General features: G+C 40.4%; 1 protein-coding gene across 5 annotated transcripts in view; it reads left to right on the top strand.

Moving 5' to 3' along the window:
• Window positions 1-25078, top strand: part of SDCCAG8 (SHH signaling and ciliogenesis regulator SDCCAG8) — a 180758-nt gene that overhangs the window by 2458 nt on the left and 153222 nt on the right. For all 5 annotated transcript variants that reach the window (XM_042446908.1, XM_042446912.1, XM_042446911.1 and 2 more), the window contains exons 2-9: window positions 2438-2596; window positions 2677-2762; window positions 4483-4596; window positions 7466-7591; window positions 10097-10219; window positions 20294-20358; window positions 21675-21863; window positions 23130-23268. In XM_042446908.1, the coding sequence (XP_042302842.1) occupies window positions 2438-2596; window positions 2677-2762; window positions 4483-4596; window positions 7466-7591; window positions 10097-10219; window positions 20294-20358; window positions 21675-21863; window positions 23130-23268 (1001 nt within the window). The remainder of the gene's footprint in view (window positions 1-2437; window positions 2597-2676; window positions 2763-4482; window positions 4597-7465; window positions 7592-10096; window positions 10220-20293; window positions 20359-21674; window positions 21864-23129; window positions 23269-25078) is intronic.

Below are 25078 nucleotides of genomic sequence, written 5' to 3'. Positions count from 1 at the left end.
TTGTGGATCTTGGAAAGTCCATAGAGTCTTGGTGGGCGAGCCTCAGATTTGCACAAACTTTGTCTTGTGGTTGGCTGAATTGAGAAGTTTTTGATCAGGGTGTTTGTTTTTCTGGTGATTTTGCTGGTGGGGTCTTGTTTCAGCTTTTTGTATATTGTAGGATCCAGGCATTCCTTGATTTTTTGTTTGTATTGTTCTGTGTCCATGATTACTGTGGCATTGCCTTTGTCTTCTGGGAGAATGATGATTTCTGGATCTGAATTGAGGTCCTTGATGGCTTTTCTTTCTATTTTGGTTATGTTGCTGGTTGCTGCTGTATAAAGTTGGCCAAAATGTAGTCCGTGTGTTGTTTTGAGGCTGCCATGGAGCACATTCCCCTCTTCCCAAGGTTCAGAGACCTAATTCTACACCAGGGCCCCTCAGTCTGCCTGAGATCTCTGGAGCCCAAGAGTTCTGAAAGACGTCATTGGGAGTTCCAACGGGAGATTGCGACTGGGGGGAAAATAAACATTATTGAGCTGTAGATACAGTCATTTTGGTGCAGGGGTTCCTTGACACCTGAAGATTATTTCAAGGGTTCTTCCAGAATATAAAGGTTGAGAAAGGCTATCCCGCATTTTAAGTGGAAAGGAGGACAAAGGAACACAACATGCTAATTTTCCTGGACTTTTAGCTGCTTTTAAAATACTGATCAGAATGAGGATTTGGAGGCATAGTGCTTTGGTGGTTCCATTCAGTGGTTTTGCATTCATGTGCAAGCTACTGGGAAGCAACTTATGTGGTTTTCTACAAGGTTTTGGTTTTTCTCCCTTTCTATGAAATATCTTCACATATGTGAAACTACCAAGTGAGGTCCTCTGGAGATCTGGGACTGAATTGATGAAGTAGGCCTATGGAATTAATAGGATATACCTAAATCTTGGTTCTAGTATTCAGCCATTGATTCTGCTCTAGTTGGAATTAGCAGTTGAATTTAGACCATTAACACATGAGTCAATAGTTCAGAATAAAGCAATATCACAGCTGTAATAAACATCACGAATAAACTCTTCTAGAACATGGCCACAGAGCCCAAAAAACCCACAAAAAACTAAAAATAAAATATATTTTATCTTCTCCCCATAATTAAAGAAAGGCCATTGCAATTTTAGGCTGCATCAATAAAAGTATAGTGTCTAGAAAGATTAAGAGAAGTAATAGTGCCACTATATTCTGCTTTGGTCAGGCCCCACCTGGAATATTGTGTCCAGTTCTGGGCACCACAATTCAAAAAGGACATTGAGAAACTGGAGCATGTCCAAAGGAGGGCGACTAAAATGGTGAAAGGTCTGGAAACCATACCCTATGAGGAACGCCTTAGGGAGTTGCTTATATTTATCCTGGAGAAGAGAAGGTTGAGAGGTGATATGATAGCCCTGTTTAAATATTTGAAGGGATTGAGGAGGGAGCAAGCTTGTTTTCGGCTGCTCCAGAGAACAGGACCCAGAGCAATGGATGCAAGCTGCAGGAAAAGAGATTCCACCTCAACATTAGGAGGAACTTCCTGATAGTAAGAGCTGTTCGATAGTGGAACACATTCCCTCAGAATGTGTTGGAATCTCTTTCCTTGGAGGTCTTTAAGCAGAGGCTGGATGGCCATCTGTCAGGGATGCTTTGATTGAGAGTTCCTGCATGGCAGGGGGTTGGACTGGATGGCCCTAGTGGTCTCTTCCAACTCTATGATTCTGTGTATCTTATCAGACCTGTAGGAGGCAATAGAAGTCTGAGAGTTAGTAGTGGAATGAATGAGGATCACTACATTGATGCTCTGTCCCAATTAGATAGAAATACTATAGAGAGTGGTTGTCTGTTTTTTATATTAGATGTGATTCCTTTTATCATCTGACTTGTGCTTTAGGGCATATTCATTCTTATTCATCTGAGTCAGTTATATATGCATGACTTGCTGGGCAGCTTCTGGAAATCACATTTATATCCCGCCTGTCCAGTCATGAAGCTCTCCAAGGCATGAGTTAATTACAAGGGTTGGCAACTAGTGGCCCTCCAGATATTAGCCCCATTATATACAATGATGTAGTAAAATAATGTCCCTTCTATAAAAAGTCAAATCAAGGTTTGCTTTTGGAATTTATATACATTTTCAAGTTCTGGATGTTTGAATCTGTGGATATGGAGGGCCAGCTGCACTGTCCTTTCACTTTATTGATTAAAACTCTGTGGTCCAAATCCATAAATTTCTAGTATGGTTTCAAATATGTTGTTTTGAACATTCTGAAATGGGTAGCTCAGGTTGCCTAATTAACTAGCACAAACTAGCTCCCGTTGTCCAGACCCCTAGGCTGATGTGTTCTGATAAATCCCATCATCTGTATTTGCCTGTTCAAATGTGGATTCATACATTTTCACAACAAATTAAAAAACATTTTGTTGTTCACAGACCGTGCTAGTAAAAGCCTCAATCAACTGAAGCAGGCCTTGGATGAAAAAGATATGGCAATAGGGGAAGGCACAGCTGTGTTTGACCAATTGTGTAATAATATAGGCTATGAAGAAAGTGAGGAGAGAACATGGCAGGAGCTCCAGTACAGCCATGCAGGTTTGAAACTTTGAGTTTGTGGTTTTGCTTCGGCTAGATTTATCTTGTTTGTTAATATATAATTAATCATTCTCTTTTAGTTAATCAGCTTAAAGCTTTATTACGACAACAAGAAGAAAAAGAAAGTGAAATGTCCCCTTCAAGGAGGAGGAGAATGTCACCCACAGTAAGCATTATCCTCTTTTATTATTCCTGTTAAAGTGAACAAATAATTGCATGCCTTTTGGCAAAATCTGTAAGTAACATTTATATTATCTCAGTTCATGAATTATATAGATAATTAACAAGGGATTAATATGCTGGTGTAGGAAATTATGTGTTTATTAAAGATGTAACCCTTGTACCAATGTTGAGCTGTTTAGCTTCAGTTCAGCCCTTTAAATCAGAGTTAAATGAATGTGACATGGAGAAAGCCAGCAGTAGAAGAGAGACGGAAGACAAAGAATCTGAATTTATTCTAGGTGTGTGGGGTGAAATCCTTTCAAAAAAGATTCTGAATATCAAAGCATACAAATACTAGTGCTGCATGAAGAATTATTTACTATTAATAATGTACTAGAAATGTTGGGATACTGATGAATGATAAGAATGGTTTTATTTTTTTCAAAATTATTTAAATTAATTAAAACATGCTAAAAACAGTTTTAAAAGCAAAGGTCCAAAACACACTGCATACGTAATCCAATTTGAGACTGCTTCAACTGCCCTGGCTCAGTGGTAGGGAAATCCAGGGAATTTTAGTTTATTGTAGCACCAGAGCTCTCTGATAGAGAATACTAAATGTCTCACTAAACTACAATCCCAGAATTCCCTAGCATTGAGCCAGAACACGGTGAGTAGAACAGTGAATGGCAGGGAAGGGGGGTGCGCTGGGCACTCTCCCCCACTTCCACATGCTACTCTACTCATGAGCAGAACAGCATACAATAGAGACGGTTGTGCACTCAGCCCAGTGTCACCCCTTTTCTGAGGTGTCACCCAGTGCAGTCCACACCACCTGATGCCATTGCTTTGGTTAGGACTTGCCTGGAATACTGTGTCAAGTTCTTGGCTCCACAATTAAAAAAGGATGTTGACAAGCTGGAGCATGTCCAGAGGGAGCAACCAAAATGTTGAAGGGTCTGGAAACCCCTGTGAGGAGCGACTTAGGGAGCTGGGTATGTTTAGCATAGAGAAGAGAAGGTCAAGAAATGATAGCCAGATTTAAATGTTTGAAGGGATGACATATTGAAGACCAAGCAAGCTTGTTTGCTGCTGCTTTAGAGACTAGGACACAGAGAAGTTGATACAAATTATAAGAAAAGAGATTCCACCTAAACATTAGAAAGAACTTTGTGACAGCAAGAACTGTTCGACAGTGTAATATGCTGCCTTGGAGCATAGTGATGTCTCCTCCTTTGGAGTTTTTTAAACAGAGGCCGGATGGCCATCATTCAGGGGTGGTTTGATTGTGTATTCCTGCTTGGCAGGGGATTGAACTTCATGGCCTTTCCGACACTATGATTCTATGCTTCACTGTATTAACCTTTAACAGTAATGCCTTATGTTGAGAGAAATAAGACCTCTTAGCATAATGATAATTAATATGAGAACAAGTTAAATGGAAAAGAGAAGCAGCAGAGAGAGGCAATGGTGTTAACATATTGTCAAGAACTTATCCTAATGGGAAATCTGGATGAGGGAAGTAACAGGAGTGAAGCAGATAAATAAATAAATAAATGCCAAGATTTGATTCCAGAATCTTTCTTCCAGTGTAAAACAATGTCATGTGCAAGTGGAAAAGAATGTAAATTATCCTGTTGTGAAATGCTTTTTTCTTATACCAATATAGTTTGAAAAACTCTTATATAAAAGTTCTTTACTGTCATTACATTTATTTTCTTCAGAGAACAGCTAAAGCTGCAGATCAGAGTTTACCTGCCCTTTGTGATCTTGTACCGATCGTTCATGACCAGTCTCAATATATTAACCACCTGGAGGCTGAAGTCAAATTTTGCAAGGTATTGTAAAGCAGTTTATGTTAAATACAGTTTATTTCTTAAAAAAAAAAAGTGGATTGCAGGTATATTTCAGTTAGCAAAGTAGATGTGTTCCTAGGTGTTACTTTAGCAAAGAATTTGGTACCACGAGCAGCAAGAGCATTGAAAGAGTAAGGATAGAGTCTTACACCTTAAAAAAAGAAAGGACACTCAACATGTTTCAGCATTTTTATTCAGTACTAAACAATATGCACATGTGAAGTGAACCAAGCTGATCAGGTAAGCCATACATAGGTAAAGAAAACTATTTTGAACTTTTGAACTTCTTTTGAAGTTTCTTTCAAAATGCATCCAGGAAAATGCATCCATTGTCTCCACTTTTAAAAATCATATCCGTTTGGTGATCAAATTTGCAGATCATTGCTCTGCTGGTGGTAGCTACTGAAACAGTCTTATTTGTTCTTCCTTTTACTTCCTGTGTTCATATTTGCGCATGCTCAGTGAGGGATTCTGAAGGCAGCTGCTGTTTACATTGCAATGTACAGTGGTGCCTCGGGTTACGAAATTAATTCGTTCCGCCGCGGCGTTCGTAACCCGATTTTTTTCGTAACCCGAAAAAGCCATAGCCACTAGCGCTGGAAAGCCGCGTTTCGTGCGAAAAAGCGCCGAAAAGCACCAAAAAAATTTTTCGTAAGCCGAAAAAAAAAAACGTAACCCGGAACAGTTTTTTCCTATGGGATTTTTTCGTATCCCGGGAATTTCGTAAGGCGGTGCTTTCGTATCCCGGGGTACCACTGTACATTGTGCATTTACATTGCCTATTCTAGACAGACACACCTTGTTACAGTACAGTTGGCTATAGCAGAATACCAGTTTCCCAGTTCACACAATTTATTGCATTATTTATAGCAGGCATGATTTTGCAACCTGACATTAAAAATCTGTGTTTCTCCAGCCTTCCCTCACTATCCTCCTAATGCTGATTCTGTTTAAAAAACTGAATAAGGAGGAAGATGCAAGAAGATTGAGTAGGCATAAGAAGACTTTGTAAAAAGGAGCTTCAGTGTCAGAGCTTTGTTAACTGAAGTATTCCTGTATTATAGAATGTATGCCTGCATAATAGAATGTACTTAATACTTAAAATCTTGCAGCAATTATGCATATGTTATACAGAAACAATATCTATAGACTTGATGATAGCAGATATATTGTGTCTTCTAATCTCTTTTGTTTAGAAGTACTGTAGAACACATTCAAAAAAGAGTCTCTTAAAAACTAGAAACTGTCATCCCTCCACATTTGTTGATTTGACTTTTGTGGCTTTGAATCTTCATGGATTTGATTAATATGTACTTTCCAGGAATCTCTAGGCCTCCTAGTGTGACTCTGTGGTCACTTGTCCACCAGAAGTTGTACCTTGGGATTCCTAGAAAGAACACTTTCTCTAGACATTTATAGATCCTCCAGTGCAATTCTGTGGTTGACCTCTGGCAGATGTTGACCACAGATTTGTCCTGGAGAATGTAGGGGTTCTAGAGAGATGTTCTTTCAAGTTTTTGTTTTAAAAATAGTGGTTTGCTTTTTCCCACTTTCAAAGGTGTCCTGCACCCCTAATCCCAGTGAATGTGGAAGGGCCACTGTGTATTTAAAATAGAGTGTAAATTCATTTTACTACACATCAAAATCATAAGGGCTATGAGAAATAAGTTGTCAGGAAAAAGCCACATGGGATATATAGTCACAAGAAATATAATATGTATATGAATGTATTTGAAAGTAACATGACACAGCAAAAGCAATTGAAATGTCACATAGGTGTTGCATATAATGTAATTAGAAGGTCCTAAAAGCCAAGGACACTTGTGGCAAGGACAAAGTGAAAAGGTGCAAATTGATATCACCTGAAAGTCATTGAGTGGACAGTAATGTATGATGCAATGTGAGGTCTAGATTGAGCCAAGTATGGTATGTCAATCATAGTGTATGTACACGCCCAGGAGGTGGCAACTGTATAATGAATAGAGAGACAAATGTCTATATAAGCAATAATGTATGGCAATACTTTTGTGTGGGTATTGAGGAGTATAGTCGTGTGGATTTTGTGAGTAGTGAATTGTTTTGTGCATAGTGTATATATTAGAATAAAAGTAGATCTTTTTAAGAAGACTACTGTGTTGACTGGTGTCTTGAGAGCTGAACAAGAACCAGCAGACTCCAGAGAAGATTGGAAGACATCTTCAGCCAATTCTCAGAGCTACTGGTCAAACTGGTTGTTCTTCCGCTGACCAGGGGGGTGAGAGTGAAAGCCAGGAGAAGAGCTGCAACTCCCATCATCCCTAACATAAGTAACATGTGTTGCTTTCAAGTTACAAATAATTTTTTGGAAGTCGATGGCATCCATACATGATTTCTGTGCTTCAGCTTCTTCCACTCATTTGTCTTTTACCCAATCTCCATATTCTACTTTCCCCCCTTCATATGCATGACTACTTATATGGTTTCCATCAGACATACATTCATAAGTCCCTGAATTGTTCATGCATAGACTTAGCTCAGAACAACTACTGTCAGGGTGTCATTGGTTTTCACTTGCACTCGTTTCGTACTGCAGCCTATTGTAGGCATCTTCATTCAAGGGAAAGATTTTCTCACACACCTCTAACAGTTGGAACTAGCACTGTTAGTGATAGATGTGTCTGTAGTTTAAGCCTCTTTTACATATTAGGGTATATTTAATAATAGATCTATTATAAGATTTTATCATAAAATGAATCCCATATGCTACTATTAAGAGGACCTAAATTACTGCTGTAAGAAGAGCATTTCATAACCATATTTTAAAACAACCTAATTACTGCCATTTTCACAATACATATCCTTAATTTTCTAGGAGGAAATGTCTGAACTTAAATCTCGAATTCATGTGGTTGTGCTTGAAAATGAAAAGCTTCATGATGATCTAAAAATGCTAACAGTGGAGTGCACACTTAGAGGACAAACTCTCCTGGATACCTCAGTAAGTGTCTGAGTTTTAATAAGGTATGGACAAATTGATTCTCTGGCAGGTGCAGAGGGTACAAAGCCTTAACAGAATTCAGACTTCTGTGTAAGGAAGAAAGAGTTAAAATGAAGAAAGAAGTTAAGTGAAATAGATGAGTGTGTCATTTGAGAGAGTCTGAGTCAGTTGAGAGTTTTGCAGAGCCAGATCAGAGTGGCTCATACCTTCCTTGTTCTGGTGGAATGCTAATTGGGTTTTAAGAAAGACCTTGTCAGGATTCATAGTCCTAATGAAAGGGGAATTACAATAATTTGGTTTAAGAAGTAGAAAAGTTGAAGTAAAGTCAGTGAGGGAACTGATAGGGAAAACAGATTGTAACAAGTGAAGAGGTGTATATAAAGTAACCACACAATTTGCCTTAAGATCGAATTGTAAATAAAGCTGTTATTCCTTTTGTTCTCTGAAGAGTGGTTTGGATTAATGTATAACCAAAAACATCATGAGCATGCTAACAAAAATATTAAAACACTTGAAAGATAAGGCTATTTGGAGCCCATCTCTGAGTCACTTATTTGCCTTGAAACTAATTTAATAAGTTAGGTTTCAAATAAATGTACTTTTTAAGCAAGGATTGTTTTATTTATGCAGAGTTTTTAAAACAGTGACTGAGTCCCGATACAGACGGGCAAAAAGTGCCATCCTGCGGGTAGGGTGAGGGCAGAACGTCCCCATGCTCAGAGCCCTCCCCGCGTTGCCTGGGTGCCATCTTGGTGTGCAGCCATTGAAATGGCGCTGCGCCAAAGGGGCATGATGAAGCTGTCTGGCAGCGACTGTGGCGCCTCTTCACAGGCACAAAAAGGAGTCGGAAAAACAAACTCCTTTTTGTGCTCTACGGAGGCTGGATCGGTGCTGCGGCGTGCATTTGCACCCATCTCTGGCAGAAAGGGGCAGCACCTTGTCGCCTCTTCCTGCCCATTTGTACAGGACCTAAGTGACTTAAAGCTGGTCTGGGGGCGGAGTTAGGGCATGGCATCCATACGATACACGCCCTGACTCTCCCCCCAGGGTGGCATGATACCACGTGCTAGTCTGCATGGCGGCACGGTGCTCCTCTGGCACTGCGTCCTCTGGCGCTGCGTCCACATGATGCAGCACCAAAGGAGCTCCTTAAAGCCACAGCACCGCAGCTATCACACCCTTTCCAGGGCACAAAAAGAAGCCCCTTTTTGCAGCTCCTTTTTGCGCTGCAGAGAGGGGAGATTGGGGTTGCTTAGGGGTGGTCTGCACAGCCTCAAAGTCATCACAAACAACTATGTGCATACACACACACAGTATTATTAAGCCAACTATGCTATGTAAAGTAAGATTTGATTAATATGTTCTCTCTAGGAACATCTAGGTCCTCCAATGCAACTCTATGGTCAACTTTAACTAAAAGTTGCACTGAAAGACCTAGAGATTCCTAGAGAGGTGTCCTCTCAGGTAAAAACATGGTGTTTTTGCTATTTGTGGTTTTTCCATATTCATGGGGGTCTAATGTCCCTAACCCTAGCAAATATGGAAGGACAGGTGTACTTCACTGTATTATGTTTGGTCATCACGGTCTTATTTATAAACTCTAATATTTCTTACTGATCTAGATGTAACTGTATAAGGGAGCTTCTCACAGTTCTATTGCAGGGTTGAGGAAACTTTGTTCCTCTAGGTGTTGGGTTATAATTTCCATCATCACTGCCTATTTACCATCCTAGTTGGGATAATGGGAGTTGCAGTCCAGTATCAATAGGGGAGCCATGGATTCCACACTCTGCCCCACTCTTTGTACCCACATGTGTGTGCATGAGGGAGATCATTGGATCTCTCTTAGATTTAGGCCCTGTACAGACTGACCAAAAGGCCAGCCTGTGGGCAAGTCAGGGCGCACATCCTAACTCTGCCCCCAAAGCACTATGATGCCGTGTGTCGCTCCAGATGGTGCATGGCTTCATGATGCACCTCCAGCACTGCATTCAGATGACACAGTGCCCAAGGGGCACCAAACAGCCATGCTGATGTGGCTATGGCGGCCTTTGGAGGGGACAGAAATGAGCTGCTTTTTGTGACTTTTTGTGCTCTCCAGAGGCCAGATCGAGGCCGCAGCATGAGGTTGCCATGGCCCCAATCTGGCCAGGAAAGGGTTGGCGTCGCACTAACCCTTAGGGGTGGTCTGTATAGCCCCTTAGTTTCATTCATAGTCCTTGCTCGCTTGTCAGTTGTAACCTATTTTCTGGAACCATGCGTAACTTTTCACAGCCTTTTCACAGCCTATTATTCAAAAATATGGATAATAGCCTAATGACCTGTTATTTGCAGAGCATTTACCATTAACATAACCTTATATAATATTCCAGTTTGACATATATTTGTTTTGGTTCTGAAAAGATCAGGTAAAATGTATTTATTTAACATTAAAATGTATGTATTTTATGTGTATTAGTGTATATGTTAAAAACAGATAGAGATGTATTCTTTATTCCCTTTCAGGCAACTCCTCAAAATGCCTGTGGTGCTTATTCTCATGTTGGCGAAGCTGGTAAATCGTCATCTCACAAAAACGAGCAAGCTGCAGTAGCTACATTAGAGATTGATAAATGGCAACTAGAGCTGGTCAGTGTCTTCTGAAACGTTCACTGCATCCAGTTGGATTTCATTTGTACAAAAAATTACTTAAATTCAATATGAAAATTTATTTATTTTTATTTATTTAATTGCGGTATTTATACCTCACCCCCTTCAGCCCTAAAGGCTCTCAGAGCGGCTTACAATTATTATTTTAATTAGATGGTTTCCTGCTCTCAGGCTTACAATCTAAAAAAACGCAATGCAAAAAGAGAAGGGAATGGTAGTAGGGAAGGGGATCAGGTCCAGCAGTTCTCTCTCTCTCAGGTCTGGGCCAAGGCAGATGGACTGGAGGGAGGGCTCTTCTCCTTAATCGAGGCTGGGCCCAATGGCATTGGGCCTGTCCTTTCACTTCCTCCAGGCTGGAAGATGACAGTTGGCAAGGAGGGAGGGCCTTCTTCTTTAGGCCCAATGATGTTGGGCCTGTCCTTTCACTCCCTCCAGGCTGGAAGATGACAGTTGGCAAGGAGGGAGGGCCGTATTCTTCAGGCCCGATGGCGCTGGGCCTGTCCTTTCACTCCCTCCAGGACAAAGATGACAGTTGTATAAGAAAATGAATAAGAGCTTTATATATTCACTTAAAAGTTTGTATGTTGCTCTCTGTTAATGAACACTTGAAGAAGGGCCTTAGCAGAAGAATTTAATTCATAGACAGGATAGTAAGTTAATTGGTGCTCCTCCGGGTATTTAGAATTAAAGCTAAACATGTTAGAGTTTGAATCGCGTGAAGAAGTGAACAAGCAGTCGCGGTACTATATTATACCAAATTGAAGCTTGCAATCATCCGTAAGGGTACCTCCCTGCATTGTATTATAAAAGTTTGCAGTAATCCAGGTATAAAATGAATGATTACTATGGCCAGGCTCGTCTTTCTCCAGAAAATGTTGCAGCTAGGGAATCAGCTAAAGCTAGTGAAAGTATTTTGTGCTGTAAGACCATTTTGGCCTTCAGTGAAAGACCTAGTTTCAGGGGGAACAACCCCTAGCAGCACCAGTCTATTTTCTGCCTCTGCTTTGAGTAATCTACTTTTAGAGTTGTTGTTTCACTCTTATTTCTATAAAATTCTCTGTTTTTATTTTCCGTTTCTTTTTCTTATTTTTCTTGTCTTCTGGTTGCTGCCATTAAAATAACATCTCATCTTTCCTGTCTAATGTCAGTAGGTCTGTGATTATGGCACACCAGCTGTCATCAAGGACAGCCCCAGGATGTCAGCATAATCTCAGTTGCCAGGCACCACTCCTGGGCTTGGGGACACCAAGACCCAAGTGGTAAAGCATAAAAAAACTGACGAAAAAAGTGATGTGAACAAAAGAGGGAAAATTGTCTATCTGAGACTGCAGTGTGAATTGTTGCAAATGATCCATGTTGGGTCCAGGAATGCGAACAGTGAACAAATGGGAAAGGGAGTGATAGCGGGTCAAAGCTGTAGCTTTGTGACAGGCTGTGTATCATTATTGCCAGAAAAATGGAGAATGTGTCAGCACACTCCCATCAAACACCGCAGATTCTTCTTCCCCCATGCCAGTGAAACTGGGAATATGTCGGGGGTTGTGAGGTTTCTAATGTGGGTGTCCAAGGTGAAGGGAGTCATCCACTCACCTTCCATCATCTCTACAACTACAGGAGTCTGCACTGTTGAGGTCTAACTCAGAAAGGAAAATGTACTATGTGGGATAAAAAAACTGACTGGACAACAAAAGGTCACTGTCAACCATGATGACAAGGCATTTTCCCTTCAGTGCGGAGACATGGGAAGTGACATCAGGAGATGGCCACCAAGTGCAGTAAAGGGCTGCGAAAGGGCTGCAAATGTGCAGAGTCACCCTGGATAGGAGACAGAGAACAGTGTGTGACACAAGAGGAAGAGGCAGGGCCAAAAGGCCACATGGAGCTCTTGCTATATAAGGGGAGTGCCTCAAGTCACAGTATGGGTTGTTGTATTGGTGGAAGGTGGACAGTTGCTGTACATAGTGGAACTTTGGAAGAATAAAAGCCTTGTTAGGAGACCCCTGTCTTTAGTGTCTCTTTACTCATTCTGGAAGAGGTGAGGTGCAAGTAGACTACATGTTGAACATGAGTCAACAGTGTGATGCGGCAGCTAAAAAGGCCAATGCAGTTTTAGGCTTCATCAATAAAAGTATAGTGTCTAGATCAAGGGAAGTAATAGTGCCACTCTATTCTGCTCTGGTCAGGCCCCACCTGGAATATTGTGTCCAGTTCTGGGCACCACAATTTAAAAAGGATGTTGAGAAACTGGGGTGTGTCCAAAGGAGGGTGACTAAAATGGTGAAGGGTCTGGAAACCAGGTCCTATGAGGAACAACTTAGGAAGCTGGGCATGTTTAGCCTGGAGAAGAGAAAGTTAAGAGGTGATATGATAGCCCTGTTTAAATATTTGAAGGGATGTTTTCTGTTGCTCCAGAGAACAGGACCTGGAACAATGGATGCAAGCTACAGGAAAAGAGATCTCACCTCAACTTTAGGAGGAACTTCCTGACAGTAAGGGCTGTTCGACAGTGAAACACACTCCCTCAAAGTAGAGTGGAGTCTCCTTCCCTGGACATCTTAAAACAGAGGCTGGAGGGCCATCTGTTGGGGATGCTTTGATTGAGAGTTCCTGCATGGCAGAGGTTGGACTGGATGGTCCTTGTGGTCTCTTCCAACTTATGTTTCTAAGGCGGGTTACAGACTGCCGAAAAGCGGCGGCCTGCATCCGCCCCTTTCCCCAGTGTATTGGGGCCTCAGTGGCCAGAGCAGCAGCCGCTGAGGCCCCGATCCGCCACTTTCCAGGCTGTAGGGAAGCGGCAAAAGGCCCCTTCCCCGCAGCCTGGAAAGGGGTGTCCTTGGGGCTTCAAGCCCCAAGGACACCCTGTGGCAGTGGGGAGGAGGAGAAAGGGGCCGCTTGGCCCCTTTCTCCTCCGCGTCGCTAGCGTAGCCGTCTGAAGGCTGCACCCAGCGACGGAAAGCCAAGAAGGAGCTCCTTTGTCGAGAGCTCCTTCTTGCGCTGTGTAAAGGGCACTCTAAGTGCCCTCGCGCGGCGCAAGGACATCACATTCGCATGGCGCAAGGACGTCATGTCCGCACCGCCTTGTTTGGAGGCGGTGCGGTCGTGAGGTCATAATGGCGGCTGTGTGGAATGGCCACTGCCATTTTGTGCACGCTCCGCGCGTGTTAGGGTTGGGGGCGTCGGGAAAGGACGCCCCTTTCTAACTAGCACGCACGGAGCGCGCACTTTTAGGCCCGTTTGTGACGGGCCTAAGATTGTCCAGTTTTGCATACTGTTGCCTGCATCACGGAAGGTGATAATTCTGGTGCGAAATGACGTGGTACATAATGTACTGCACAACAATGCTAACATGCACTTCTGTTGTATGAGAGAAGGAAGATTTCATCCTAAGCATTTTTGATGTGACCACCAATTTGTAAAGGGTGTGAAGCCTGGCATGGTGGCCATTTTGTGCAAAAGAAAGAGGCTTGTAGAAAAAAGACCTTCAAGACCGGGGTAGGCAACCTTTTTGAGCCAGGGGCCAGGTTGCTGTCCCTCAGACACTGGGAGGCCGAAGCCCAAAAATAAACAATTAAATAATTTTAAAAAATAATTAAATAAATAAATAAACCAGGAAAAATGTAGGGCAAAATTTTCAAATGGAGGACACTTTTTTTAAAAAAATGAAGGACACGCAAAAATTTTTTGCTGATTTAAAAAAAAAGTTAATATAAATGCTTGTTTTGGAGGCTTCTATAGACAATTGCCCCCCTTGCCCGCCGCTTGCCCCTCCTTGCCAGCCTCCTCCTGATAGGCCAAAGGCCCCACGCCCTCACGCGAGAGGCCAAAGGCTCTGGCGTCAATTGGCAGCAGGACTGGGCGAGGGCCGGTCCCAAGGCCTTGCCGGGCCGCATCCGGCCCACGGGCCGCAGGTTTCCTACCCCCTGTTCAAGACCATAGGAATAAACAGAGAAAAGAAAAAGTCTTACCTAAAGTACATTCCTCAAATGAGGAATGAGAAGAAAGCTCAGTATTTCCTGTATTGCCTGACTGAATAGGAGAGCTTTCTGAGGAAGTGTGGCCAAAGCACAGCAGCCTCAGTTTGGTCATCTTGGATTCCACTGAAAAATCATGCCTAATCTAGTCTGGTATCCATTTGTTTGACTTTCTGGCTGTCCATGATCTTCTCAGCCCTCTTCTCCAGCACCATATCTCAAATGAGTTGATTTTCTTTCAATTTTCTTCACTATCCAGCTCCAAGTATTCAGTTGTATATTTTTTACATTTTAGGATCTTATCTAGTTCTTTCACAGCTGCCTTTTCCAGTCCTAATCTACTTTTGATCTTTTTAATGCAATTTCCATCAATGATGGGTCCAAGATATGAGAAATCTTTGACTGTTTCTATTTCTTTATTGTCTAGATTGAATTTAAGTAAATCTTCTTTGGTCATTATTTTTGTTTTCTTAATGTTCAGCATTAAGCCTACCTTTGCACTTTCTTTTTTAACTTTCCATAGCAATTATTCCAAGTTTTTGTTTTCTGCTAGTAGCATTGTGTCATCTGCATATCATAGATTTTTGATGTTCTTTCCTCCAATCTTCACTCCTCTTTCAGAGTCTAAACCTGCTGTTTGTGTGATGTTTTCTTCATACAAGTTGAAGGATTGATAGAATGAAACCTTGCCTGACCCCTTTGCTAATTGAGAACCATTCTGTTTTTCCATTTTCTATTCCAACAGTTTCTCATCAAAACGGTAAAATATATTGGCACTCCCATTTCTTTAAGAGCATTCCATAGATTTTCATTATCTACTACAATCTATAAATCACATGCTGATTTTCTTCTGAAATCCCCTGTAGTGCTCCAAATCCATCATTTGTTGGCAGTGTGGTCCCTAGGGCCTTTTCCTTTCCTGAACGCTACTTGCATATCTGGGATTTCCCACTCCATATATGGTGGGAATTTCTGTTGCAAAATTATCTGTCTATTGCTTTCATATTATTTTTATTTCATCTTGGTCATGTATTGTGTTCCTCTTCTGGTTGTAGAACATCCCCAACCTTTATTCTATTTTTTAAAAAATTAATATATTTTATTGAATATAAAAATACACGTACACATTTTTGGATGCTGTAACTTCTGCCAGAAGAGTATGGAAACTGGCGGCTCTCTCTGTTAGGAAAAAGCTAATCATTTTTTTATCAGGGTTTTGTAGTACTGTGACTGAACCATATATTATTACCTACAGTCTATTCAGCTTCTCACAGGAGTCATGAAATAATCTTGCTTCCTTTTGTCTTCATCTGGTAAATAAATTAGGAAAGTTATGGCATGTGTGAAAGGAATTAAAAAAATCTATGTACTCAACATACTCATGTCTCTGTTCGACAATTTGGTTTTTTTTAAAGTTTTTATTTAAGCAAAATTTAACAAGACAGTACTTTACATACACCAAACAAATACAAATACAATACGAATTCAATACAGTAGTACAGTAGGTCACATATGATACATATGACCTAAGTTGTCACAAATAGGGTCAAGTTACATGTATCTTATCTCCTTGCTTTGTTTCCATTCCTGGATGATGTTTAGACTTCTGTCCTTTCCTGTTTGTTTAGTTTTCTATCCAGATTCTTTTTCCCCGCCTCTAAGCTGTGTGTGTGTGTATATATATATATATATATATATATATATATATATATACACACACACACACACACACACACACACACAGACATATGTATGTATGTATGTATATATATATATATATATATATATATTATATATATGTAATGTATGTATGTATACATACACACACATATCCATGCTCCTTAATATTCACATGTAAGAAGGGTATTCGTTGTCCCTCTCTTGTATAACCTATTTTTTTTTTCTGCTAATCTTTATTTTGCTTTGCTTTATTTTGTTCTATTTTGGTTTTGATTTGAATTAGATTATTCCTTTTATTAGCTTCTTCTCGATGTACTTTTTAATACCATTCCATTCTTTTTCGTTAAACTTATCTATAGTATTCTTTCCTTTGCTTTCTTTCATAAGGTTAGTTAACATATCCATTTCTATAGCCTCCTATAGTTTGCTAAGCCATTCATACACTGTTGGTGTGGTTGGCCTTTTCCAATGCTTAGCGAATATGATTCTCGCACTTGTTACCATGTATAGTATTATTCGTTTTTTCCCTTGATCTATTTTGATTTCCAGAGCAGATGTCATGTTTAGGAGAAATAGGAGTGGGTCCCACAGTATCAGAATTTGTAGAGAATCTGTCATTACTTGACGTATTTGTTGCCAAAATTTCTCCACTTCCTTGCATTTCTACCATATATGTATGTAATTTGCGTTGATCTTGTGACACTTCCAGCAAGCACTCGATCCCGTCTTATATATAAAATTCAGTTTATTAGGCGACATATGCCAATGATGAAGCATCTTGAAGAAGTTTTCCCTATAGTTTTGGCATAGAGTGAATTTGTAACTGTCATTCATGGTTTTTCCCCATTCCTCAAGCTTAATTGTTCTTCCTGTCTCTGAGGCCCATTTCAGCATGGTATTTTTAATTGTGTCTTGTTCTAGATCTCTGTCTATCAAAATTTCATAATATTTGGAGATATGTCTTGATTTTTTGTCAGATATAATAGTGTCCAGCTCTGTCTTTTGGTTACTGATTCCTTCATTTTTTACATCTAATCTATATCTTTCTGCCAGTTGTCTATATAGGTACCAGTCATTCAAGTTGATTTCACTCCTCAGTTGGTCGCTTGTTTTAAGTTCTTCTTCTTTATTTAAAATGTCTCTATATGATATGCATTTAGTCGTCTTATAATATTTGGTTCTTTTAAAGAAAGCTTCTTGTGGGGAAACCCACAAGGGTAGTTTGTAGTAGAACATTGTTTTGATTTTATTCCATGCTTTCAGTAGGGCATTCCTTACAAAATGGTGGGAGAAAGCTTTATTTACTATGAGTTTGTTATGCTACAGAAAGGCGTGGAATCCATAGTTTAACTGAATGCTTTCCAAAGTCAAAAGTCTTTCATTATTCAGATTGAACCAATCTTCTAGCCAACTTAGGCTGCCAGATAGTACATTTTGAGATTGGGAAGCACACAGCCTCCTCGACATTTTTTATCTGTTAATATTTTTTGTCTGATTCTAGCCTTGTGCCCAGTCCAGAGAAATTTATTTATCTCTTTCTGCCACTTTTCTATTTGGGATATTTGGGATAGGACCGGTAGATTTTGGAACAAGAAGTTGAATCTGGGTAAGATGTTCATTTTTATTCATGCCACCTTCCCAAAGAAGGATAGGTTCAATGTTGACCATTTTTCCAGATCCATCTTGATTTCCTTGAAGGCTGTGTTGTAGTTATTATGGTATAGGTCAATATTTCTCCCTGTTATAACTACTCCCAGATATTTAGCTTTTTTTCCCACTCTGTAACCTGACTTTTCTTGCAATATTTTTTCTTCTTTTTTCGTCATGTTTTTAGTTATTATTACCGTTTTTTCTTGGTTTATTCTAAACCCTGAATATAATCCATATTCTTGTAATATGTTATTTAGATGATTTATACCAGGGGTAGGCAAGATTTTTGAGCCGGGGGCCGGGTTGCTGTCCCTCAGACAACTGGGGGGGAGGCCGAAGCCAAAAATTAAATAATTAATTTTTTAAAAATAAATAAATAAATAAACCAGGACAAATGTAGGACAACATTTTCAAATGGAGGACACTTTTGCAGATTTTAAAAAAAATGTTAATATAAATGCATGTTTCGGAGGCTTCTATAGACAATTGCCCCTCTTGCCTGCCACTTGCCCCCCCCCCCCTTGCCCGCCTCCTCCTGATAGGCCAAAGGCCCCACGCCTTCACACAAGAGGCCAAAGGCTCCGGCGGCAATCGGCGGCAGGACCGGGCGGGGGCCGGTCCCAAGGCCTTGCCGGGCCGCATCCGGCCCGCGGGCCGCAGGTTGCCTACCCCTGATTTATACTGTCGATTGGATCTTCTAAGTACAAAATAATATCATCTGCAAATGCTCGCATTTTAAAACTGTGTTCTTGAATCTGAACTCCCTTTATCATTCTTTCCATCCTCTGTTCGACAATTTGTATCATTCCTGTCATCAAAAATTTCCAAGAAAGAAGTGTCCGCTCTGGCAAGATGAATAAGGTTCTATATCTCTATGTTCCTCAAAATGTAAGGGGTGCTGCCACTAGGGGTGGATATCACTCATTCCATATGTAATACTGCAAGATTCATAGCTTTAACCACAAATGCACCTATTGTAGGCTGCAACATGGATTTCTTCTCCTTTTGTGTGCCACTACTGATTACATGCCTGCTAATCTGTGGAGGCCTCATTAAGAAGATGTTTATAACAAATCTGTGGTGTCCACTTAGGCCCGAAATAGACAGACAGATGGGAGCAGCTTCTGGGAGCACCACCGCATGGCATTTAGATGACACATGCCCCCAGTACCCCTGAAAGCTACACTGGGGCTGCGTCATCTCCAGCACCCCCTAAGGCAGCCCAAAACCAGCCCCCAAAGGAGAGGATCTTTTCCACTCCTTGCTGCTGTCCATTTGGGACCACAGCAGGAGGTGTCTTCAGGGCTGTGACATATGTACGCCATGGCCCTGAGGTGATTGGGCCAAGAGTGGCTTCTGGCCACTCCTGGAGGCCCATCTGTTTCTCCCCTGTATTAAATTGCCTCAGTTCACCACCCATTGGCCACTCCTGGCCTGATCACCCCAGGGCTGTGGCAAACACATGCCACCACTCTGAAGGCACCTCCTGCCGTAGTCTCAAATGGACAGCAGCAAGGAGTTGGCTGGGGAGCTTTGATATTTCCCATGACAGGGTGTTTCCCCTTCCACCTCTGGGAAAAAAAAACATTGGTCTTACCTGTGAAATTTCTTTTCAGGGCTGGAGGTGGAAACATCCTTCCTTCCCAGAACGGAGACAAGCATTTACCCTCATGGTGATGGGGGTAATTGTTTGTTTAGCTTTTATCCACATTGTTAGTTGGGAGATTTTTCTCTGTAATTTACTCTGTTTCTGTTGGAAGGAATATGTTAGCTATTCTTTTCTCCTCAGGTGTAACTGAGGAATTGTTGGGGGTTGCTCCCCCTGGTTATGGTTCCCTTGAAGTTTCCATCCTGCCTACCAGAGGGATGAGGAGGAACAATTTATAACTGAATGTTTCTCTTTCCACTGCTGAAAAGAAACATCTCACAGATATGAGCAGTGTTTTTATCTGCTCAGATCCATCTCAGTCCACATTCAGGATTTAGCAATGAAACATTATTGATGGTCTTGATAGATGACTTTTATGAGTAGAGAAAAAGAACCTATTAATTCTTCTTAAACTGTTGACCATAGTATCATTTTGGACTATTTTAGTTGGGTGAAGGGCAAGTTGTATCACCTTTATATAGTGGACCTCAAGCTGAGTATCCACACAGCATGCATGCTGGGCAGATTTGGTGAGACCAAAGATGTCATTGCTACTATAACAGTTATGGGGCTGTCCTGTGGTGTAATTCACTCAACACATTTTCAGATGGATGAGACTATAGCATAGTTTAGTTAGCAGAGGCCTGTCATTATTTGTTACTGGTTTGTATTCCTGAGTTACTTGTGTATATGAGAAGAGATTTTGCTCTAGAGTCACTATTTACTATCTGTTTTGCTTTAGATTTCAATGTGTAAATATATAAAGAAATAGATTTTAGAACCTGAATATCTGCCCCATGCCTCCAAAATAATTTAATATGATGAACAGCGACACAACCTCAGTCTCTGGTATCTCAGTTTAAAATATTCCAAGTAGCAGGGTCTTCTGGGAAATGATTTTAAAAAGATGTTGAACTAAACATTCAACTATTTTAGTATATGATTGTATCTTTATATTCTCAGAAAATTGTTGTTGCTACTAAATGATTTAAATGGATTTTGATAATATAAAACATAATACAAATTAATGAATTATTGATGATGACCAAATTATTTGATCTCCTACTTGAAGTGAAATAAATATTTATTTATTTTGTTTTAAAGGACAAGTTAAAATGTCTGCATCAAGAAAGGACAGAAGCACTTGAAGCCCAGGTCCAGTCTTTAAGGTAAATAAAAAATAATTATTTAAATAATAATAATAGCTTTATTTTTACCCTGCCTCTCTGTCAGAAAGAAAATTGAGGCAGCTTACAATTAAAGAGGCATACAATACCCAATATCCCAGTTATTCCCTCCCTCCCCTAAAACATTGGTTAAACACATTAAGCATTAGAACAATACATTAAAATACAGTAATCAGAGATGGCAAATGGGGCTACAGAGTACTCAATGAGATGATGGATTCAATTGGTAGCCGGGTTTGCTATTATTTATTTCCCTTTTAGAATGGTTCATGACACATGAATGGATTTCCTTTGTTTTGCCTCCTTGCACCTGTTCACTTCATCATAATAGATGCATGACGGGGTTGGACTGGATGGCCCTTGTGGTCTCTTCCAAGTCTATGATTGTATGCCCAGTCATTTTTCTTGAATTCTTGTGAAGCCTGAACTTTAAGCTATCTATGTACATTTCAAGGGCCTGGAGGCAGTATTTTAAAGCCATCTCTACAATACCTCTGTTGATATTTTTCTACTTCATTTCTAATCACTGCATTTTTCCAAGCAGAGTGCAAATGGATAACATTACAATTAGCCCAACAGTTTTGAGTATATACCTATTCCACAGACCTTTGTTCAGTTGTTTTTAGTATGGTGAATGTCCACATAGTTGAACATCTGTGTTGCCTTTTAATCAAATATAAGAAATCTCATTTTCCTGGACATTGATGTTGAACATCTTTTTAGGAAAAATTGTTCTAGCAGCATGTAGGCTCCTTCCCAGCACATTTAGCAATTGCAAAAAACAAAACAAACAAACAAACACTTTATTGTAAGAATTGGAAGAATAAAATTCCTTTCCTGTTCAAATCAGTCTGTTATTTTTCTGTTACAATATTAGAATTGTCGAGCTGCTGAAGCAATGTCAGTAATAGCGACAGTACAAGCAGCTCAAACAAACTAAGAGGCTGTTCAGACTGGCAGCTTGGGCTGGCTTGGGGGGTGCAGTTGGGGCATAATGACACCATGATACACGCCCCAACTCCGCCCTTAGGGTGTCATCACGGCACTCCTTCAGCGCTGCGTACATATGATGCAGTACTGAAGGAGCACTGCCAAGCTGCGGCTACCACACCCTTTGCAGGGCGCAAAAAGTTGCCACGGGCCCAATCTGGCTGAAACAGGGTCGGCTGCGTGCCACTCCTTCAAGGCTGTCTGTACGCTCCTAAGGAAAAAAGCTGCTCTTGGTGCTTTATAGTAATTATTGTCTTTTATCCAGCCCTATTTATTGCTTTTAACGTTGTGCATCATTAACTTTCTAGAAAGCAGTTAGCAGAGTCACAAAAAAACTGTGAAGAACTAACTGGAAGATTAAGGCATCAGGATATGCTTTCTACAGCAAGTAGTTCCAATCGGGCTGGTGGCCTTTGCTTAAAATGTGCACAACATGAAGCTGTTCTTTCCCAAACTCATTCAAATGTCCACATGCAAACCATTGAACGACTGACAAAGTAAGTAGTGAACTGGATAGGTCTGAATTTTGTTGTGTAATTTCAAATTTCTGACTTATGATGACTATAAGGCGGTCCTATCATGGGGCTTTCAGTGGTGGTTTGATCAGGATTTAAGGTCCCTCACTTTTCCACACACAATAATTAAAATTAAAACATTTTATAGTACAAGTGAGGATGCATCAACATTGTAGCCAGATCAATTACAGTAACAGTAACATTGGAAGGCTAACCAGACATCAAGAATAAATTTAGCAAACACAGCTTTTAAATGGACCTTCCTTTTTGGAGATAAGACTTTAGAGCAGTGGTTCCCAACCTTTGCTCCTCCAGGTGTTCTTGACTTCAGTTACTAATAGCCCTAGCTAGCTTGGCCAAGAGTTAGAAATTCTGAGAACTCAATTCCAAAACATCTGGAGGAGCAATGGTTGGCAATCACTGCTCTTAGAGAAAGTTTTTGTAAAAAGTAAAGCTAAAAAGCAAGTGATGCCCACGATTCAAAATAGAAGGCTTAAGTGGAGACCTTTTAGAACTACTTTGCCATCCTTTTATTGAGGAAGAGATTTTGCCAGACAAACTATGAAAATCTTCAACCATAGTAGGTAAATCAGGTTTGCAGTTGAGAAAACAGGGTACACACTAGAAGAGATGCAGCCTACTCATTCAGAATTGATGAGCAGCTATTAGGAATTACTTTGGATACTTATACCTCCATATTTCAATGGTCATAACTTGCAGAAGATATTTAAGATTCTATTTTCAGGACAAGCATTACCACTTAATGGCTTCTGTGCTGAGAGTATCACCATGGCACTACCCTTCCATGGTGGTGAGATTGCATGCTTCTGTGAGGCAAGAGGCTATGCTGATGATAGCAGAGCTGCCAGTAGGGTGTCCCATGTCAGACAGACTTTTGCTACGGAGCCAGACTAAATGTGCCAGATAGCAACTAAGTAGAAGCAGTAGTGAGTGGGAAGATACTGGCAGAGGATCTCAGAGACACAATGGCAATTGCCCCATAGCTAATACTTGTTAGTAGTATACAGAAAGAGGCATAATAAACCTCTTTTGAATGTCTTTTACCATGATAATCCTATAATGAGACAATCCAAAATGGTGACATGATAACTAATATTACTGTGGTGCTGCAGTAACACACATGTTGTAGTAAGTCTTGAAATCTTATTAAATATAAACAGAGGTGGTATTCCTTATTTACTTAATTATTAATATTAATATTTTCTATTTCTCTCTTTCCTTTCTCAGGGAGAAAGAGGAATTACTAGCAGCCCTTTCTTCACTGAGAATAAATCTAAGTGAAATGCAGAGAAGGGAATGTAGTGCTTATGAACAAGTGAAGCAAGCTGTACACATGACTGAAGAAGCCAATTTGGAAAGAACTAAGGTAACATTTTTAAAAAATACATGCACACTTCAGTTTAGGCATGATCTCTCTACATATTGTGTTGGGTATCAAGAATATGGCAAGTATTGCCTTCATGCCCTACTTGGGCCTGTTACAGACTGCCAAAATAAAGCTGCTTTGGGTCTCTTTGGAGGTATGCTATTTAAATGATGCTTGGGTCCTAAGAGTCCGGAGGTCACGCCAAAGCCACACTCCATTCCTAAGCACTGGAGTGCAGCTTTGGTGCAGCTTCCGGATTCTTAGGATGCATGCATCATTTAAACAGCATACCTCCAAAGAGACCCGAAGCAGCTTTATTTTGGCAGTCTGTAACAGGCCTTGGGCTCCTTAGAGGCAACTAACAGACTATGTTAAGGATCATTCTTTATTGACCTTTTTTTTGTCTGTCACTTTCTATTTCTGTCTTCCCCAGCACACGCACTCTCTCTTTTCCCTCTGTTACTTCCTGTTTTTTTTTTACCGCTAGCATATATCCTTTGTAATTTTTATTTTTATATAGCCCCTAACTTGTCCACATAGGGTTGGCTCTACTTTTATGTTTAGCAGAGGTACATGTGTTTGAGAAAAGAGACAGTGACAATTAAATGAGGTCATCTTCTTTCTGCAACATTCTCTGGAGTTCTTTCAGGTGGGGGTATGTTATTCAGCTGTCCTGCCTCAGACAAGGACCTCTGTGATAGATTGAGGCAACATCTTCTATTTGTAACTTGTGCTCTTCCATAATTTGTTCGGTCCTTTTTCTTTTCACACATACACACATACAGGTAAAAGATCTGCTGAGGAAGAGACTATAGAACATTATTAAGTGGCACAGTCAACTGTACCTGGAAGAACACCTGAGAATACTACTCGGTTGAGCTTTCACTGATCATCATAGAGATTTTGATGACAAGAACTTTGCTGTTAATCTTTTAGTTTTTCATTGGTCTTACTAACAATGTGGGATACCACTCATACCTTGGGAGCTGTGTGAACTATGTTTACACAGCTTTTCTAATTTATAAGATTTATTTTCAGTGGCTTATTCAAAAGGTATATTTCATTGTCTTGATAACTAGTGCCCTCTGCTGTATCATTAGTAAATTACTTCTGATTTAGAGGCGTTTGTAATCCTGCAGGATTATTCTATGAGATTGGATACATTATAGAATTAAATGTGCTGTGAAAAATATATAGGTAGTTTCAGTTTCAGGGGTTACAGTACACAATATAGATTTTAGACTTCAGTGATAGCAGTTATTTCTGGGAGCACAGCCATATTAATGTGTTAAAGACCTATGATAATTTGTTGGTCTTTGTGGTGTCACAAGACCCTTTGTTGTTTTCACCATGGAGATACTGCCATTAATTTTTTTAAAAAATACGATTACAAGAAAGCAAAATGTTATTGGCTAAGGCCACCATTCCAAAATAATGTGTGTGAACAGTTTAAAGTTTGGATGGTGTCTGCACCACATGGTACCACATGGCTGATCTGAAACAGTGATTCCTCAGCACATATACGCAAAAACCTCTCATCTGCCTATGATTTGTTGAGGACATCTTTGTAATTTGACCACATGGAAAACAATTACTTGAGAAAAGTTCCCTCAGTATTTCAACACCTTTCACCCTACCATCAATCTGAGCCTAGAACTAACAAATTCCAGCTAACAAATTCACTATCTTGACATCACAAGCCACAGTGTCTAAGCACAACACTCTTGTCAAAAACCCAGTGATTGCTATAAATACATACATGCCTGCAGTTTTTACCCTCAACTCATTACCTAATCTATTGTTTACAGCC

Source organism: Sceloporus undulatus, chromosome 1, assembly GCF_019175285.1.
Source record: "Sceloporus undulatus isolate JIND9_A2432 ecotype Alabama chromosome 1, SceUnd_v1.1, whole genome shotgun sequence".
NCBI lineage: Eukaryota > Metazoa > Chordata > Lepidosauria > Squamata > Phrynosomatidae > Sceloporus > Sceloporus undulatus.
Note: the sequence above shows the minus strand (reverse complement) of the source record. Positions and strands in the feature narration are given on the sequence as shown.